This window comes from Haematobia irritans, chromosome 2 (genome assembly GCF_050003625.1).
Source record: "Haematobia irritans isolate KBUSLIRL chromosome 2, ASM5000362v1, whole genome shotgun sequence".
In the NCBI taxonomy this organism is placed as follows: domain Eukaryota; kingdom Metazoa; phylum Arthropoda; class Insecta; order Diptera; family Muscidae; genus Haematobia; species Haematobia irritans.
Window position 1 is genome coordinate 207,482,336 of NC_134398.1, and position 21,135 is coordinate 207,503,470.

At 29.6% G+C, this 21,135-nt stretch overlaps 1 protein-coding gene across 1 annotated transcript; it reads left to right on the forward strand.

The window, feature by feature from the left end:
* The first annotated feature begins 453 nt into the window (after positions 1–453).
* Arpc2 (Actin-related protein 2/3 complex, subunit 2) lies at positions 454–20,053 on the forward strand. The gene is made up of 8 exons (XM_075297336.1): positions 454–666; positions 10,766–10,859; positions 10,988–11,087; positions 11,174–11,360; positions 11,547–11,767; positions 19,298–19,389; positions 19,456–19,565; positions 19,910–20,053. The coding sequence occupies exons 1-8, from the start codon at positions 593–595 to the stop codon at positions 19,935–19,937; spliced, it is 906 nt and encodes a 301-aa protein (XP_075153451.1). The 5' UTR covers positions 454–592; the 3' UTR covers positions 19,938–20,053.
* Positions 20,054–21,135: the final 1,082 nt, after the last annotated feature.

The window sequence follows — 21,135 nt, forward strand, 5'->3', positions numbered from 1 at the left end:
AATTGTGTGTGCTTAAGAGTGACGAGAGTGGACACGGTGTACGCAAAAAGTGCTGGAATTTCAATTTAAGCCAAAAAAGCCGACATCCACATATAGGCCATAACTCCAAAACACAAGAGATATTGGAAGCGTTAGTGTTTCTAATTGAGTTGCTGCCTTCATGTTGCCCAAGTATTGCTGTTGATTCATAAATTTCACTGCCATCATTTGTGTGTTTTGGCGACAACAATAAAGTGACTAAAAGAGGGCGGGGTGTTACTTTATTTGGTTTGCAAGTAATCAAACAAGAAGGAGAAGGACCCCCCGTTTCAAAAAGTCATCGGCTTGCAACCACATGTTTTTGTGGAATATCAAAATCATACACTGGACCTGAAAAACTATATTGTGTGTATGTTTTTCATCGCCATTGCCTTAATTCAACAACGAACGACATATCCATTCCAAAATTAGAATCATCCATCAAACGGCGGCAGCAGTTGTAGGATACAAATAGGCAGGCCCGTACATTATATTTTTTGTGTTTGGATTTTATTTAATTTGGAGAGATTTCAACATTTCCCCTCATTGTGGTGTTTTAGCCTAAACAGAAATAATGATTTTATTGGAAATCAATAACCGCATCGTGGAGGAGACGTTATTGGTTAAATTCCGTAATGCTTTGGCCGGGTGAGTAATCAAGATTGATAAGAATTGTATTTGTGTTAAATTAAAGTAGTCTTATCTCAATTTCTTCATATCCCTCATACCCATTATTTAGTTTATTTTTCTCCTTATTCGTTTTCAATATTTTGTTTCTTTTGCAATTGTATGTCGGTTTCGGGTGTAGCTTGATTGTGTGCTAGCTGACGAATATTATTAATGAACTATATGCATATTTTGGTTATTGTTTTCATTATCTGTTTGTTATTGTGGTTTGTGTATTATTTTGTTTCTGAACCATAGAATGAGTTGGAGGAGGAGACGTTAGATTCAAGACATTGTATAGATTGCTAACTCTACAAATCTTCAATACAGGCACTTTATTTTACTTATACTTGGAGAAATTAGATGAATGTGATTAAATTTTAGCAAAGTTTTAGAGTTGAAGGCAGAGTGGTACTCTTATATTTCCCGCTTTGTATGCGGTGCACCTTTGTGAGGTTTTGAACTGGTCAGACCAGAGCTTTTAAGGAAAGTCAGTAGTTGTTTAAATCAAGACAGTGTACGACAAGTCAATTTTGTTCGACTTCGACTCCAGTCAGCCCGATTCCGGGTAATAAAACTAAACCCCATTTTAATAAAAATAGACCGATATTTATGAGTGCAAAAAATAAGAGTCCAATTTCATTCCGACAAACCTTACCATGTTAGTGGTCTAAAAGAACTCTATTTCAAATTTAAAGCCAGTCGCCTCCTATGTTCATGATTTAAATTATATATACCTTTTTGTAGATAATAACCGTCAGCTCATGTTTATACAAAAATCCAAAAGTTTTAATAAACAATTCGGTTTCCGAAATCCTGGATATTTGGATGCAAAAAAATACAAACAAAAATATTGTTTTGATTTTAAAGCTCCAAAAAATCCCAATTTTAGCCTAATCGAATGAAAGTGGGGGATTTGAAGAAATCGGTTTATGTAGGAACTCTATTAAAATTTGGACAGATATTTGAATATTGCTTTAGGGATCCAAAATTAATTTGTCAGAATTTACGAAATCCAAAGAGCGCTATATCACAATTTTTCTGATGTTATCTGTCTTCGAGCGTGAAGTCTACTGACAGGTCGTGGATTTTAAAATGGACCGATTCAGCCCAACGCATAGTCTCACCTTTTAGAAAACATATCAGAGCATTGGAATTTGAAGCGTTATTTCTTTCCAAACCGTTGTTTCTATATTACCGGGAAGTAGTAAATGTCTTATTCTACGGCTTCGTTCTTCAATTGAAGAACTGCATTGAATATTAACGTATTAAGCGTAAATATTTGTTTAGTCTCCACAGCCCTGGTTTTAATTTATTATAGTGTCACGGACATATGACTGAACACTATGAACATCCAGATAACTCCTGGGGTTAATCACGGCATAAGATATCGAATTCATAATCGTATCGAAAAAATTGTTGATACGATTAAAAGTTTGGATCACGGGATTCGATCGAAATTTGACGCAATTTCTCAAGCATTGCCAACAGCAGAACCAAATGAAATTACAAAATTAAGTTAGCGTCAAAAAATAGAATGTAGAAAAAATATGGTTTTGGAAGTTTCAAAGAAAAAGGTAAATTGTATTGCATTATATCTTATGGACCCATATCTCTTCCGAATTCCTTCCTAATTGGAGGATGAGATGAATATAAAATAATTCGGCGACAAGGAATAAAAGTGCTCATTGTTATTGGTGTAAGTACATGGGTTTGAAGTGGTGTGCACTGTTAGAAAGTCACCTTTTGCAAGCTCTATGGACAATTTCAGCTGACGAAGGAGGCGTACAAATGGAAAATAATTTTTGGTGGCATGTCAACGTCAATTCTATCGCTTGACAATTGTCTGCCGTCTTAAAACTTTTTGCGAGTGGAGGCCTTCATAATTCACTATTCTTACAAGGTGGTCCAGAAGCGTTATGTTGTCATAGAATGGTATGGTAATTGGTTGATCGCAACCTCTTGGATATCGATCTAGCATGTGCACTTTATATGTGGTTCTTTGCCAAGATTGGATGCTCGCTCCCGAACTTGACTATGACCAATTTTTGTTTTACTTATATTGGAGTTGCATTAGTACTAAAAAATATTCAAAATATGTTCATTATATGTAAATTTACTACAAACTAGCAACAATTCGAACTAAAACTAATATATTTACCATTCCTATAATGCGAAAACAATGTAAAAAACAAGTGAAAAATGTTTTACGATTGCAATTTACCAATCCAAAAAATTGTCGATCAAAAAAACTCGATATCGACTCCCATGATCCGAAAAATTTAGATTTCGATCAAAAGTTCTCGATATCGAATGCCGTGATTAACCGCCTGGTTTATAACAACGCTCTTGCTTCTTCGATACAAAAAAAGAGGAAAATTAATATAGTTTGTTTTTATTTCCTTTATTTTTCTAACTTGAATCACCCTAAATATGCATTAAATTGAATTAAGTTTATGGTAAACCACTTTTCTCATTAAGATGTCACAATTGTTAAATTGATAACCTTTATATTGGTACGTTGACACCAAAGATGATCATATTTTGGTTTGGATTGCACATACATATGTGCATGTGTGTGTGTGTGCGTCTGTTATAATAAATTTGATCATGCAGGAAAGTCCAATTGCAACGAATTAACAAAACTTATTTCACTGGGTCTTCTGCGTTAACGTCGCATCCACTTATAACATAATGGTGTTAAAAGCTTTAGCATAGTTATATTTTGCTTTAATGAACAGCAAATTTTTCTCACACACATTGACTCGCATACAGTGGTCTTGATTTTTTTTGTTTTGAACACACCTACATTCTACAATCACCTGAAGCTTGTAGGAATATTAATGTAAAATTTCAACATTGTTAGTTAGCAATCATCAAATGTAAAATGGGACTAATAAGAGAAAATATATATTTCTTATATTTAGCTAATAATATAGGAATGACCTGTGGCGCACTGTCTTAGACAGTGTATTATTTAAAAAACTGCATGGGTTAAATTTTTTTTGTCCATGCCTAGGAGTGAACCCACTACTAGAGTGATCAAAATCGGTGGCTCGGTTTATCATCTTGAAACGATTGTTGGTTTTGTTCAGCGGAACCAGTGTTTTCAAGGCCTCACCAACGTCAACAAACAAGTTTCAGTCAGTGTTGCTAGGGAATATTTTTGGTTCACCCTACAAGGACAAAAAAGTTCCCTACTTTCCCCTACATTCTCAAAAAATTTCCCCTACAATATTTTTCGTTAAATTTAAACAAAATTTACAAAACAAAAATGGTTCTTTGTGCTTTATTTTTTAAAGCAAATGAAAATGCAACTTATATTACGTACCACCACGGTTGCCACAGTTGGTAGAATTCCACCAAAAATAGTAAATTTTAAGAAAATTTTCTATAGAAATAAAATTTTGAGAAAATATTCTAAAGAAATAAAATTTTGAGAAAATATTCTATAGAAATAAAATGTTGACAATATTTTCTATACACACAAAAAAAAATTTTCTGATTCAATCACGAAACTAATTGATCCAATTAATTTTTTAATTGACATGTCTTCAATCACAGAAATGATCCATCAATCAATTCAAAAATTAATTGACAGTCAATTAAAAAATTAACTGTTCCAATTAAATATTTAATTGATACTATTAATTTGCGTGATTGATTTTTATTTCAATTAAAAAATTTGTTGAATGAATTAAATTTTTAATTGAATATTTTTTAAAACTCAATTAAGATTTTAATTGGAAAAATTTTCATTCATTCATTTCATTTATTTAACAATACAGTAAGCCTTTTCGTGAAATTTTTTTTCTGTGTAGAAATAAAATTTTGACAAAATTTTCTATAGAAATAAAATCTTGATCAAATTTTCTATAGAAATAAAATTTTGATAAAATTTTCTATAGAAATAAAATGTTGATCAAATTTCCTATAGAAATAAAATTTTGAGAAAATTTTCTACAGAAATAAAATGTTGACAAAATTTTTTATAGAAATATTTGTATTGTAGATTTGTGGTAGATTTTTTTTGATACGAGTGGTAACCGTGGTTCAAGCCTTGCCAGTTTCTAATTTCCTCCTCTAAAGCCACTAAAATGTAAAAATTATTAAAAAATGTGTTGAGTGAAAAAGTCCCTACATTGTGCCCCTACGTCCCTACAAGACGTTAAATATTAGAAAAAACCTTATATGTAGGGAATTCCCCCTACTTCTGGCAACACTGGTTTCAGTTTTTGTTTTTTACATGTAAAATTTGGGCAATTCGTTTCGTGGATATTTCATTAAACTGCAATAAAGATACATTCAAATAAAAAAGTACAAAGTACATATGAACTAAAAAAATGTGAAATTATTACAATATTTATTGTAGAATGTGTTTCGTTTTTTTAATAAATTATGGAATTATTTTCGTTGATTGTGTTATGACAAAAAATTCTATTTTCCTTGCAATGAAAAAAAAATTTTTTTTTGAAAATTCTTAGTTTTTTTTAACCGCAAAACCCCGACTTCTAAAAACACTGTTTTCACTCTACCCACTACCCTCAAGTCGGGAATATATATCGATTTCTCCCAATATTAGATGAATCTTTCTACAAAAGTAAGATATGACTGAATTTAGGTCAAAATTTCATAGTATGCCTGCGTTTTCTAGAGTATTGAACGTTTTTAAATCTTACTCATATCATACGTTGCTTTTTTTATATGATTACGACAACACAAATGATGCCCAGGCGTTGCAGAAGCATCAACAAAGTCTTGCTTAATGACGATCTCCGACTGCATTCAAGTGACTAATAACACTATTTGACAAAATGAAGTACTAGTCAGAAAATCTCAGAGATGTCAATGACATTAATCAACGGTTTTATCATTGTTAAAAAGGTTTATGCTTCGTTATTATCTGGCTTTGAGTCCTATGTCTGCAAAACGGTAACGATAACAAAAGCATTACAGTGGCAATATTAATCTTAAATCTAGCTTTGTAAAAAAATTTAGAAATTTTTAAATTATTTCCAGTTCTCCGAAGAACACGTCTTTTTTTGTTTATCAATACAAGCTTTACTATTACTAATATTTTACAATTGAATTATTTGTTTATTCGCGTAATTTTTGCCATGCCATTCATCTTAATGGTTGTAAGCAGCAATTTATTTTTTACACTATACTATACGTAGTTCTCGTTTCAAGTTCATCAAGTTTGTTCAAGTTAGCTTTTTGTATTATTTGTTTATATGCTTTATGTTTTTTTTATAAAGCTAAAGATTAATCATCAAATGGCATTATTATTTAATGAATTGTACTATAAAAAAACATTACATAAACTTTGATAGTTTTTTTTGATATATCAACAACAATATATTGTTGTTGGCACACTTTATATCTTATGAAAAATTTTAAGAAGGTTGACAATTGTTTTAGAGGATGTTGGATATATCTTTCGATATGCTAATAACACCATGACGTTTTACAAAAATTTTGTAACAATAATTTCCTCAGGCCTCATTGGCTTTGTATTATGAAATAAATGGAAATGGAAATTGAAAATTTTGTTACATCAGTACAACTAGAACATATTCTAAGATGTTTTTATGAGGTTAATGAGTTTTCAATAGAATAGTTCAAGGCTTTAGGCCTAACAGTTCTTTCAGACGCCTCGTATCATTTGTCTTCATTTTTTAAGCATTTTCTGGGGTGTTAATTTTGCCATTATGTGGACATTTGTTCGAAAATCCTTTTTTATAAAATTTACAAGCAACAATCACCTTCTTTTTTTGTACATTTGTTTAATTGTACCGATCTGCGAATCAGATAATAATTTCGAATGCTAGAGGCTACATGAACAAATCATTCTAAACTCCGAAAGACAGACTTTTGAACTACCCTCCCTGATACAGTAAAAAGCTTTTCTTTGCATACGAAAACTTATCGAAACAAACTGATTCAATACTTTCAAACCAACATTTTTTTTCTGTACTGAAAAAAAAAAAAAATTCACAACAATTTTTCCAATTAAAATCTTAATTGTCTTAAAAAATATTCTATTAAAAATTTAATTGATTCAACAAATTTTTTAATTGAAACAAAAATCAATCACAAAAGTTAATAGTATTAATTTCGTGATTGAAACAGAAAAAAAAATTGTGTGTGATTCAGTAAGAGAATGATAGTATCAATCACAGTTTTAATTGGCCATAAAAAAATATTTGATTAAAAAATTAATTGATTTGATTTGAAATATGATCTCAATAATTACTTCGTTATGTCGAACTCGAATGTAACAGACAGACCGGATTTGAGAAGTGAATTGTTTTCTGATTCGCGCTTTTCCTTTGATTGTGTTTTCGAGGAGGACATTATCAGGGCTATGGACCGTGTTAAATCTGGCTCTCTTGGCGTAGATGGTATTCCCATTAAATTTATTAAGACTTTTTTCCCTTATATTTCTCGATGTCTATTTCACCTATTTAACACTATGTTTATGACATCTGTTTTCCCCACCGCCTGGAAGAGAGCTCGGGTTATCCCTATTCCGAAGAGTAGGAATGTGACTTGTATTAATGATATGGGACCTATTAGTATTCTCCCAGCTCTATCCAAGATTGCTGAACATTTAATTAAGAGACAGATACAGGAATATGTTGACGACCGTCAGATGCTTAGCAGTTTTCAGTATGGTTTTCGGACAGGTCTAGGTACTTCCTCATTGCTCTTGGATTTGACGGAGACGATAAGGGGGTTTGTTGATACTGGTGAGAGTGGTGTGCTTGTTGCTCTGGATTTAACCAAAGCATTTGACAGGGTAGATTACATTAAGCTGATTGGTAAATTGAGGACCAAATTTTTATTTAGTTCTGATGCCTGTAAATTGATTTTTTCGTACTTATCAGGCCGCTCCCAATTTGTCCAATTTGATGGCATTACGTCCGATACACTTTCAATTAGTAGTGGCGTTCCTCAGGGCTCGGTCCTAGGTCCATTGCTTTTTATTCTACATCTTAATGACCTTTGTAGCTGCATTCCAGAGTACTGTATTCCTTTTCTGTATGCTGATGATATCCACCTCTTTTTCCATAATAGTTGTATTTCTCAGATTCAAACAAGTGTTGACTGTGTCTTGAATAGGGTTGGTACTTGGTTGGAGTCAAATAATTTAGATGTAAATGTCTCGAAATTCAAATACTTGCTTTTTGGACCAGTACTTGAACAGCCGTGGAGAATTGATGTTACTTATAAAGGTACGCCAGTTACAGGTGTTGATTTGATGAAATGTTTGGGTGTTTTTCTAGACGGAAAACTTAATTTTGGGGCTCATATTGATTACTTGTTTTCGAAGGTATTAATTTCCCTACGTAGGCTCTACAGTACTAACATGTACTTACCCTTGTTTGTCAGGAGAAAACTTGCGTTTGGTTTACTTATGTCGAATATTTGCTACTGTATTGAAGTGATTTCCGGTACGACTGGGGAGAATATGCATAGGCTGGAAAGGCTATTCAATATGGTAGTACGTTTTGTGTTCAGTGTGGGTCGATTTGACCACGTTTCGGAACAAGCTATTGAATTCCTTGGGATGCCTTTTGCACTGTACGTTCAATTGCGGAACCTGATCTTCTTTTATAGGGCCATCCATTGTGGATCTAGGTTGCTTTTTCTTGATAAGGTGTTTTTCTCCAGATCGACTCGCAATCCACAGATTATGTTGCCTCGTATATCGCATTCTATATGTGAACGTTCCTTCATTGTCCGCGTTGCTCGTATATGGAATAGACTACCTTTAAACCTTCGTAGTTTTAATTTTCCTATTAATACTTTTAGAGCTAGGTTTTTGGAGTTTTCTTTACCACGAATATAATCATTGTTAACGCATTATCAACGGGTGTTCCATAACTCTAAATACACATTTGCAAGTCCTTTGGCTGGGGAGCCATTTTTTCAACGCTTAATATGAGATATTTACTATATCTTAATATATATTTAACATTTAGTATTTTTACTATTTATAAATATTTTTTTTATTCTTATTTCTATTTACTACACCATTGTCTTAAAGATTTTATCTAGTTTTTTTTTATATATACCATTGTTGAAGTTTATATTTTATTATAATTTTGTGTGATGCAGGATTTTAGGTCTATTTATTGACTTTTGTATCACTTCGTACGATAATAAATGAAATGAAAATGAAATAAAATGTCAATTATTTTTTAATTGATTCAATTAAAAATTTAATTGGTGTTGTTATGTTATCTGACTTTTTGTTTTTAGTTTGATTAAAAAATTGATTGTTTGAATTAAATTTTTATTTAAAAAATTTCCATCGCTTTTTTAACTGACACCGAAAAAAAGTTTACGGTATTTTTTCCAATTAAAGTTTTATTTGAGTTTTAAAAACTATTCAATTCAAAATTTAATTAATTCAACAAATTTTTTAATTGGAACAAAAATTCATAGTATCAATTAATTTTTTAATTGATACTACCATTTCTGTGATTGAAGACATTTCAATTAAAAAATTAATTGGATCAATTAATTTCGTGATTGAATCAGATTTTTTGTGTGTGTGACTTAGCCTTCCGGGTTTGATTAAAAAGTTAATTGTATCAATTAATTTTTTAACTGAAAAATTTTTCAACTTATATCAACTTTTTATTTGGAAATATTTTGGTGATATTTTTTTCTGTATTTGCGAGTCATAATCGCTTAGTTTCTCGACTTTAAACTGTGAACTTTTGCATTTGCATAAGAGCTTTCATAAATAGTTGTTAATTTTCTTGTTTGTCCCAATTATTTTTATTTTATGGCAAATTTAATGTATTTTCTCTATGATGGGTATCTCTGTAACTGTATATGGCCTTTGGGCTTGGATTGGTTAAATAAATAAAAAAAATTAATAAATAATATTCACAACAGATGTTAGTTTTTGTTCATATTTTTATCTTTCGGAGTATTTCTCGCAGGTATAAAACAGGTTATCTTTGTATCTAGTTTAATTATTAATATTAGTTTTTGTAAAAAAATAGATAATCCATTTTTATTTTGCTAAAAATGCTCTGAACACAGAAAAAAATTTCACGAAAATTTTTCCAATTAAAATGTTAATTGAGTTTTAAAAAGTATTTAATTGAAACAAAAATTAATCACAAAAATTAATAGTACCAATTAATTTTTTAATTAGATCATTTCTTTGATTGAATTCATTTCAATTAAAAAATTAATTGCATCAATTAATTTCGTGATTGAATCAGATTTTTTGTGAATGAATAAATGCCGCTTATGGATTTTTTCGGTGGAAATTGATGTACCAACTTGCTGTGCAAGTTTAAATAACCTATGGTTTGAATAGTTTGTTTTATGTGCCACCGTGGTGCAATGGTTAGCATGCCGTAGGTTCAAACGCAGTTTCGACCAAATACCATAAAGTTTTTCAGTGGTGGATTATCCCACCTCAGTAATGCTGGTGACATTTCTGAGTGTTTCAAAGCTTCTCTAAGTGGTTTCACTGCAATACAAAGGAGGTCCCTTGTCATTGAGCTTGACATAGAATCGGGCAGCACTCAGTGATAAGAGAGAAGTTCACCACTGCGGTATCACAATGGACTGAATAGTCTAAATGAGCCTGAGATATCGGGCTGCCACTATACCTAACCTAACATTGTTTGTTGTGATTTTCGGAATAGAACATAAACTGAATAATTTAGACTACAATTCACTGGATATTATGGTTCGATATCTTTAGATAACATATAAACTATGAGAAGACTATATGGATATATATATTTTATTCCTCTTTCGTCAAACTCATTCCATTCCCCTATTAAATTTGTCTAACTTAAAAACAATTCGCCTACAAGTATTTCAATCATCAATCATCGGTATGAAACAAATAATTTTTGGTCTTCGATTTGTAAAACAAAATTCAATTTTATGTTGCTTTACCTCATTGACGAAAACATTATCTTATCCCCAATGATAAGAAAGTTAAATATATTTTTATCGTTATAATTCCATATACACACTTATATATTCTTTCAATTATGACTAATTTTGATTTGTATATGTTCCTTTTATTTATTTACAGCTTAAAACCAGAATCAATAGACATTAAAATAGCAGATTTTGATGGTGTTTTATTCCACATATCCAATATAAATGGCGATAAGACTAAAGTTCGAGTAAGTATTACAAAATTAAGAGGGTTGGCGGAATGCAACCACAAACAAAAGTTATGCACATTGTATTTAACTAATTAATGTTGTTTACTTTATTACTATATTTCTCGTTCTACTTTTGTTATTTATAGACAAGCATTTCTTTAAAATTTTATCAACAATTGCAAGAACATGGTGCCGACGAATTGCTCAAGCGTGAATATGGCAGTTTGTTAACTGAAACGGAAGATGGTAAATACAAATAGAAAAAAAAGAGAAATAGAAAAACAAATTAATGCATAATGCATTTTAAATTTTTTTGTTCCTTTTTCACCTAGGCTACAATGTATCCGTACTTATTAATTTAGAAGATATACCCTCGGATTGGGAACAAATAGCCAAAAAGATTGGCTTGCTGAAACGTAATTGCTTTGCGTCCGTCTTTGAGAAATATTTTGATTTTCAGGAACAAGGAGAAGAAGGACAAAAACGTGCTGTTATCAATTATAGAAACGACGAGACTCTGTAAGTAAATGGAACTAAACCCCTTATCTGGTTATCGCTATTGTAAAAATGTTGCATTAAATCTACAAATTACTCCAAAAATCTCACTATTTCCGATAGCGTTTGCCAGGACTCAAGGGATATAGAATTTTGAAACTATAAATTAAGATTTTCTTTCTATGTACTCTTTGTTTTTTTTTCGTATAGTTATGTTGAAGCCAAAGCGGATCGTGTTACTGTTGTTTTTAGTACCATATTCCGTGATGAAGATGATGTTGTTATAGGTAAAGTTTTTATGCAGGAATTACGTGAAGGTCGCCGAGCATCGCATACTGCACCACAAGTGCTTTTTTCGCATCGTGAACCACCATTGGAATTGGCCAATACGGAGGCTAAAGTCGGCGACAATATTGGTTATGTTACATTTGGTAAGTGACTTATTGACATTGTTATGGTTATTCATAGTAGAATATCACTTACATTTTCGTAGGACGTATTTTTCGTAAACAAGAACCAAATATTACGTTTATGAAATTAGTTTTTTTTTGTAAATTCAGTGTAATAATAATCTTCTGCAAGAAATTGGCATATTGACGATTTGGAAGTGTTAAAATTTATGTAATATAAAAAATCTTGCCTTTCAAATAAACTTCGAAAGATTTACAGACAATAAATATTTTTTAGCTTTTGTTGTGCCTAAGAAGATATGGGACTTTTTAGATACTTATCTTCATACGATAGATTTTTTTTACAATTTTATTATTCTTATTCTTATTTATATAAATGTTAGCGCAAAAATAAAAAAAAAACTAAACGTATCTAGTGTTCTTGACGAAATGTTATCTGATTTAGAAGGAGTTAAAAGTGGGATAATTCAAAGTCTACAACTGATTTATCTCTCAAATACTCCTAGAATAAAGGTACAAATGCTAGTATGTTAAAGTTGTATAAATTTTAGCAATCTGGAAATTTGTGTACAAAAACAAAAATATGTAAAATGGGAAGTAAACTATATTAATTAATGAAGTAAATCCGTAATGTTTTCAAAACCGTAAAATAACAACTAATGTAAGAAGAGTTATATATAGCCAATTATTTCGGCAATAGGTTTAACAATGAAATATGTTCTATTTTATAATTGATTTTTCTCTTAAATCGTTTAAACAACAAAGTTTCAATATTGCATTGTTGATGAAATGTTTATTTGAATTTGAATTTGGAGTTAAAAGTGGGATAATTCAAAGTCTACAACTGATTTATCTCTCAAATACTCCTAGAATAAACGTACAAATGCTAGTATGTTAAAGTTGTAAAAATTTTAGCAATCTGGAAATTTCTGAACAAAAACAAAAATATGTTAAATGGGAAGTAAACTATATTAATTAATGAATTAAGTAAACCCGTAATGTTTTCAAAACCGTAAAATAACAACTAATGTAAGAAGAGTTATATATAGCCAATTTTACTCTCATTAATGATGAATAAGACTTGGTACAATTGGAAAGGAGTTAAAAGTGGGATATCTCTACATCTACAACAGATTTATCTCTCAAACACTCCCAGATAATTAAGCAAATGCTAGTCGGTTACAACCATAACAATTTTAACCATTTGGATATTTGCGACACAAAAATTATATGTGTATGTGATGTATCTTCCAAATATTTCGGCAATAGATTTAACACCCGTGTAAAAATTGAGGGATCTAATCAGATATGATTAGATCTCAAAATTGGCCCCTTTAGATATAAGCAGATACAACAACATATGATGAGATAGAATTAGATATAAATGTATATAATTCTATATATGACCAGATCTAACATCAGATCCAATAATATATAGGGACAGATATAATTACATCTAAGACATTAGATCTAGGCCAATTTTGAGATCTGATCAGATCTAATTCCATAGTAATTAGATATGATTAGATCTTACCATTTTTCGGATCTACTCATATCTAATTATATCAAATTAGATCTCTCAATTTTTTCTCGGGCAATGAAATATGTTCTATTTTATAATTGATTTTTCTCTTAAATCGTTTAAACAACATAAAATTACAAACAATTATTAACTTGTAAAATACTCTTAAGATAGAAACGGAGCTTAAAGTTTTGGAAATTTAATTGATATGTAAGGAGTTAAAAGTGGGATATTTCAAAGACTACAACTGATTTATGTCTCAAATACTCCCAGAAAAATTGTGCAAAATCTAGTCATTTCAAATTGTAAGAAAAATTTGAACAATCTGGAAATTTGTGAACAGTAAAATGACAGTAAAATTAATATTATATGTATATAGACAATTTATCTCTTATTAATAAAACAATACTTACAAAAGAGGTTGAAAATCACCAACGAAACGTCGGATGTAAATATGAAATAAAGTCTTATATTTGCATATTGAAAGGCCATGAATGCCCGTTTTAGTTATAAAAAGTTAAATAATATATGGACTATTGTGGGCAGCAAAATATAGGTTGATTTCATATGAGTAAAATTTTCCAATTTAAATTTAAGCCATTAATGTATCTAAAGATTTGAAATTTACTTAGTTGGGATTTAAAAGTGGGATATCTCAAAGATTACAACTGATTTATCTCTCAAATAATCCAACAAAAAAATGTGCAAATACTAGTCAGTTAAAATTGTAAAATATTTTAACAATCTGGAAATTTTCGAACAACGAAATATTAGCAGGCGTGGAAGATTAAGGGAGTTAGCAAAATAATTTTTCTATTTTTAATTGATTTGTCTCTCAATTCTTTTATTATTTATTATTAAAAAATACTTTAAATTAAAAATGTAAACATGCCTTAATGTTTTTGCTAGTTAAATATATAGTTGATATGTAAGGAGTTAAAAGTGGGTTATTTCAAAGACTGCAACAGATTTATCTCTCAAATACTCCTAGAAAAAAATGTGCAAATTCTAGTCAGCTCAAATTGTACAAATTTTAGCAATCTGGAAATTTGTGAACAGTAAAATATATCAAATAATCAAAGAGGGGTTATATATTGCCAATTTATCTCTCATTAATAAACTTCATGAAATTGTAATAGGAGTTAAAAGTGGGATACTTCTCAATATACAAAAGATTCATCTCTCAAACACTCCAAGATAATTATGCACATACTAGTAGCTTAAAATTATAATTTAACAATCTGGAAATTTGCGACAAAAAAATTATATGTGACGTAACTGGGATATTTCATAGATGATATTTTTTTCCATATGCTTTGAAAACATATTTACACATAAGTTAAAATTGTAAAATATTTTCACAATCTGGAAATTTTAGAACAACGAAATATTAGCAGGCGTGGAATATTAAGGGAGTTAGCAAAGATATTTTCCTATTTTTAATTGATTTGTCTCTCAATGCTTTTGATATAAATTATTAAAAAAATACCTTAAATTAAAAATGTACACATGCCTTAATGTTTTTGCTTAAGTATTTAGTTGATATGTAAGGAGTTAAAAGTGGGTTATTTCAAAGACTGCAACAGATATATCTCTCAAATACTCCCAGAAAAAAATGTGCAAATTCTAGTCAGTTCAAATTGTATAAATTTTAGCAATCTGGAAATTTGTGAACAATAAAATAGAGCAAATAAACAAAGAAGAGTTATATTATCTCTCATTAATAAACTTCATGAAATTGTAAGAGGAGTTAAAAGTGGGATACTTCTTAATATACAAAAGATTCATCTCTCAAACACTCCCAGATAATTATGCAAATACTAGTCGCTTAAAATTATTTTATTATATTACAATAATTTTAACAATCTAGATATTTGCGACAAAAAAATTATATGTGACGTAACAGTGGGATATTTTGACAAATGTTTCGAAATCAAGTTAGCATATAAAAACTTTAATAAAATATGGACTATTTTGTTGTGGACATAAAAAATATAGTTTAATTTCATATGAGTAAATGATTATGTTTCCAATAATTTAATTTCTCAAATATTCTCGTAAACAGTTTATCTAGACAGTACTCTTAAAACATTACTTAAAGTTTTGAAAAATATTAAACTGGTTTGTAAGTATTTAAAAGTGGGATATCTCGAAGATGATGACTGATTTATCTCTCAAATAATCCAACCAAAAATGTGCAAATACTAGTCAGTTAAAATTGTAAAATATTTTAACAATATGGAAATTTTGAAACAACGAAATATTAGCAGGCGTGGAATATTAAGGGAGTTAGCAAAAGAATTTTTCTATTTTGAGTTGATTTGTCTCTCAATTCTTTTCTCTCATTAATAAACTTCATGAAATTGTAATAGGAGTTAAAAGTGGGATACTTCTCAATATACAAAAGATTAATCTCTCAAACACTCCAAGATAATTATGCACATACTAGTAGCTTAAAATTATAATAATTTTAACAATCTGGAAATTTGCGACAAAAAAATTATATGTGACGTAACTGGGATATTTCATAGATGATATTTTTTCCATATGCTTTGAAAACATATTTTCACATAAGTTTAAATTGTAAAATATTTTTACAATCTGGAAATTTTCGAACAACGAAATATTAACAGGCTTGGAATATTAAGGGAGTTAGCAAAGATATTTTCCTATTTTTAATTGATTTGTCTCTCAATTCTTTTGATATAAATTATTAAAAAATACCTTAAATTAAAAATGTATACATGCCTTAATGTTTTTGCTATTTAAGTATTTAGTTGATATGTAAGGAGTTAAAAGTGGGTTATTTCAAAGACTGCAACAGATTTATCTCTCAAATACTCCCAGAAAAAAATGTGCAAATTCTAGTCAGTTCAAATTGTATAAATTTTAGCAATCTGGAAATTTGTGAACAATAAAATAGAGCAAATAAACAAAGAAGAGTTATATATAGCCAATTTATCTCTCATTAATAAACTTCATCAAATTGTAATAGGAGTTAAAAGTGGGATACTTCTTTATATATAAAAGATTCATCTCTCAAACACTCCCAGATAATTATGCAAATACTAGTCGCTTAAAATTATTTTATTATATTACAATAATTTTAGCAATCTAGATATTTGCAACAAAAACAATTATATGTGACGTAACAGTGGGATATTTTGACAAATGTTTCGAAAACAAGTTAGCATATAAAATCTTTAATAAAATATGAACTATTTTGTTGTGGACATAAAGATATAGTTTAATTTCATATGAGTAAATAATTATATGTTTCCAATAATTTAATATCTCAAATATTCACGTAAACAATTTATCTCTACAGTACTCTTAAATTAAAACATTACTTAAAGTTTTGAAAAATATTAAATTGGTTTGTAAGGATTTAAAAGTGGGATATCTCAAGGCTGACAATTGATTTATCTCTCGAATAATCCAACAAAAACTGTGCAAACACCGGACAGTTAAAATTGTAAAATATTTTAACAATCTGGAAATTTGCGAACAATGAAATATTAGCATGAGTGGAATATTGGGGGAGTTCATAATGGAATATTTTCTATTCTATAATTTATTTATCTCCCAATGCTTCCGATATGAATTGTTAAAGCGACATAAACAATTAATAACTTGAAAAATATCCTTAAAAAAATTATATTTCATGTTAGCCTGATACCGAAACAGGCAATTGACGTCCAAATGCATTATATCTAATTATACAATTATTTTTCGAGCTTTATGGACAGATAGATTAAGGAACATGGTTAATAGAGCCATTGAAAAGAAAACGCCAGATACAAATCTATACACGCCTGTACATGTTTCGGTTCGGGCGAATGAACCTTTCCACAGCCTTTAGTATAGATCTGGCTGGGAGAGATAACTAAATTTTGGGCCCTTTATGCTAACTCCTTATGGAGAAAACATTTGGGAAATTTCCTCTTACAAATTGAATCATCTTTTCTCCCACTGTACATCATCTGTTCATATAACTTACAAGTCCCTTAATCTTATTTTTATTTCGTTTTGTTACATAGTAATGCAACAACACGAAATTTATTTTTAGAAAGCTAATTTGTTAGAATTCACCTAAGTGGTGAACAGTCGAACAATGCTTATTGTTTCTACAGTCAACTACAAAAAAAAAATATTCCTTAAAGTTTTAGCTATTTTTGTGTATTTAGTTGATATGTAAGGAGCTAAAAGTGGGTTATTTCAAAGACTACAACCGATTTATCTCTCAAATACTCCCAGAAAAAATGTGCAAATTCTAGTCAGTTCAAATTGTAAAAATTTTAGCAATCTGGAAATTTGTGAACAGTAAAATAGAGCAGCAAATAAACAAAGAAGTTATATAGCCAAGTTATATATAGCCAACTCATTTCTCATTAATAAAACCAAACTTCATAAAATTGTCGTAGGAGTTAAAAGAGGGATATTTCTAAATCTATAAAAGATATATCTCTCAAACTCTCCCAGAAAATTGTGCAATTACTAGACGCTTAAAATTATAATATTTTTAACAATCTGGAAATTTGCGAACAAAAAATTATAAGTAGGTACCGTAACAAATGCAAATAAGTTTAACAGATGAAGACTTGAGTTCATTTCATAAGGCTCGTTTAAAAATTATAGGTTAAGGGGGAATTGGCCACGGAAGTAGTGGGCAGAGTACACAGTGGACACAAAATTCCGAGTGTGGTTGTTGTGCACTGCATTATAGGTTTTGGGGACAGCATTTGCATGTTTCCCTTTACACTAGGAGAAATGGACGTCAATCAGTTGTCATAATTTCTCGGAGCTTGAGAAATTATGACATCACATACGAACAGAAAACCAAGAGTTAAGAAAAAGTCAAGTGTTACAAATGTGGATTTTTGTTTTATTAGAGAGTTAGAGAATGCTCACCGTTTGGGTTATCAAAAAGAATAGAAAGATTGTATGTTGTTAATCCTAGCAGGAAACCTACATACATATATGGTTTTTAAGTGATAATTCACAATGGTTTAAGTATCTGGTAATTTCGATCAGTTTAGAACTTCATAGATACATTAAGGATTCACAATAATTCAAAATAATACAATTCAGTTAATTCAAGAATTCAAAATATAAAAAATATAAGTCTAAACGCAAGATTAGACATGAGAAATTAAATTTCTCAAATATTCCCGTAAAATTTTATCACCAACCTGAGCAATTTATTTATCTTTAAAATACTGCTAAAATTAAAACGTGCATTAAAATTTGGTCAATTATTTAGTTGGTTTGTAAGGATTTAAAAGTGGATCAATCGAAAACGGCAACGGATTTAAAAGTGGAATATTTCGAAGTCAACAACAGATCTATCTCTCTAGTCGATTAAAATTAGAAACATGCTTACAATTTAAATATCTGTGAACAGAAATTTATTTAGTTGTTGCTAAGGAGTTAAAATTCATATACTTCGATTGACTAATATAAAATAGACAAAAAAGTTTTTTATAATTATTTTAGTTGTCCGGGTGCTAATTAAAAGTTTTCAGTTGTTCTATGCCTGAATTATTGAGATAATTGGATTTATTTGGGGTTAAAAGTGGGATACTCTACATTTCTATAAGATGTATCTCTCAAATACTCCTATAGAAATAATATTAAATAAGAATGTTGGAAAATCATGTATTGAAATTACGTAATCAAACATGAAGAGACAATCTTTAACAACAAAGAAAAAAAAAATATCATTCAACATTGTCCAATTAATTTGATTGAATTTTAAAACATTTTCAAATAAAAATTTAATTCCATCTATATAAAAATAACTATATCAATTAGTATTTTCCATTATTTTTTTTAATTGACGTTGACGGTGATTGATACTATCAATTCTGTGAAAATGCAATTAAAAATTAATTGTATCAAATAATTTCGTGATTGAAGACAAAATCATATTTTTTCTGTGAAAGAAACCCTGTAAAATAATAATAATAATATATATTGTGTAATTAACAGAAATAGATTAATGATTTTATATTTTTCTCTATTTTCAGTGCTCTTTCCACGTCATACTAATAAGGAAACTAGAGATAATACCATTAATTTAATACATATGTTCCGAGATTATTTACATTACCACATTAAGGTAATGCAAAAACAAAACAAAAACAATTCAAATATTAAATAATAATTATTTTGTATTTATTTGTAGTGTTCAAAGGCTTATATACACTCAAGAATGCGTGCAAAAACTTCAGACTTCTTGAAAGTTCTAAATCGTGCAAGGCCCGAAGCTAAAACTCTGGAGAAAAAGACCATAACGTAAGTTTAAATTTATAATATTGCTATGCAGCCAATCAAATTTCCCATAAATAAAGAAATTCTCTATATTTAATTTAAATTTAATTTAATTTATTTATTTTCATATGTAACTAAGCCTTACAAAGGCCTTATACAGTTACTTAAAACAACATTTTAAATACTACTCAAAACAATTCTCTTATTTCTAACATTAATATACTAACAATAATACAACAACAGGATACTACTCTATTATATATTTTCCTAACCATTACACAAATATATGATTTAGTTTCATTTGGTTTGTTGGAATTTAAATGTATATATACATAGATTTCTCATGATTTTTCTTTTCTTTCTTGCAGGGGGAGAACATTTATACGCAAAGAATGATTTATGGACAATGTCTAGTTGTTTTTTTTTATAATAATGTATTAATTTTGTATTATTAAATGAAGCAAACAAAGAAATCGGAGAGTAATAAACACAGTGAAAAATTACACATTAAACGGTAAAGTAATACATTTCCATACACAAAACAAAAGTCATCGTAAATATGTTCATCGTGAGAATTCTTGTCTGATAACACATTATTATATAAATTTAAAAACAAAAAAATACACATACATAAAAACATAAGTAACGCCAATTTCTTCATCATAACCAAACGTAAAGGTATTCCAAAAGTTTAAACTTTGTCTTAAAAAAAAAACAGAACTCCCTATGAAGCAAAATGAAGAAACACATACGAAACACTATGAACTAATTAAAAGAAAAAACAAAAACAAAATTATTATTAATAATGTGGTTTAACCCTTGAGAAAAATTGTAATAAAATAGATTTTTTAAGTTTTTTTTTAATGTTTTAATTTTTATTTGTGAAAAATCAAACAAAACACCTTAAAAACAAACGTAAAAGAGAAAAAAAAAAAAAATAAACAAAAAATTGTTAACAAAAATATTTAAAAAACGAGAAATAACAACAATAAAATGCAATCCAAAACTTTCCTACGAAAAAGAAATCCAAAAGTAAAAAATATACAAATTTGTGTTTTTCTATGAATATTGGAAATGGATAGATTTCAGATCTTGGGAGAGTAATCTAAAAGGAATTTGAAGTTTCATCTCAAGCTGAGGACTGAGAAGGCTTAGAGGCCTTGGGTACTATGCAGGAGATTGAAATGTGGGATGGGTCCTAAGGTGACACATTGGAGATCGTAACTACACCAATTCTAAGGTATGATTCGATAGCGTGATGGGGAGTATGTCTGACATAAGGATTTTGTAACCGAAATGATGTCTTGGTGTAAAAGGGACAATGAGGACTACGGTGGGAAGACCTAAGAAAAATATTAGATGCAAAAATAACTAATGCGGGAATGACAATAGATGTGTAGTTTGGTTTATATGCATTAGAGGGAGCCAACGTGGTGCAATGGTTAGCATGCCCGCCTTGATTCCTGCTTCGACCGAACACCAAAAAGTTTTTCAGCGGTGGATTATCCCACCTCAGTAATGCTGATGACATTTCTGAGGATTTCAAAGCTTCTCTAAGTGGTTTCACTGCAATGTGGAACGCCGTTCGGACTCG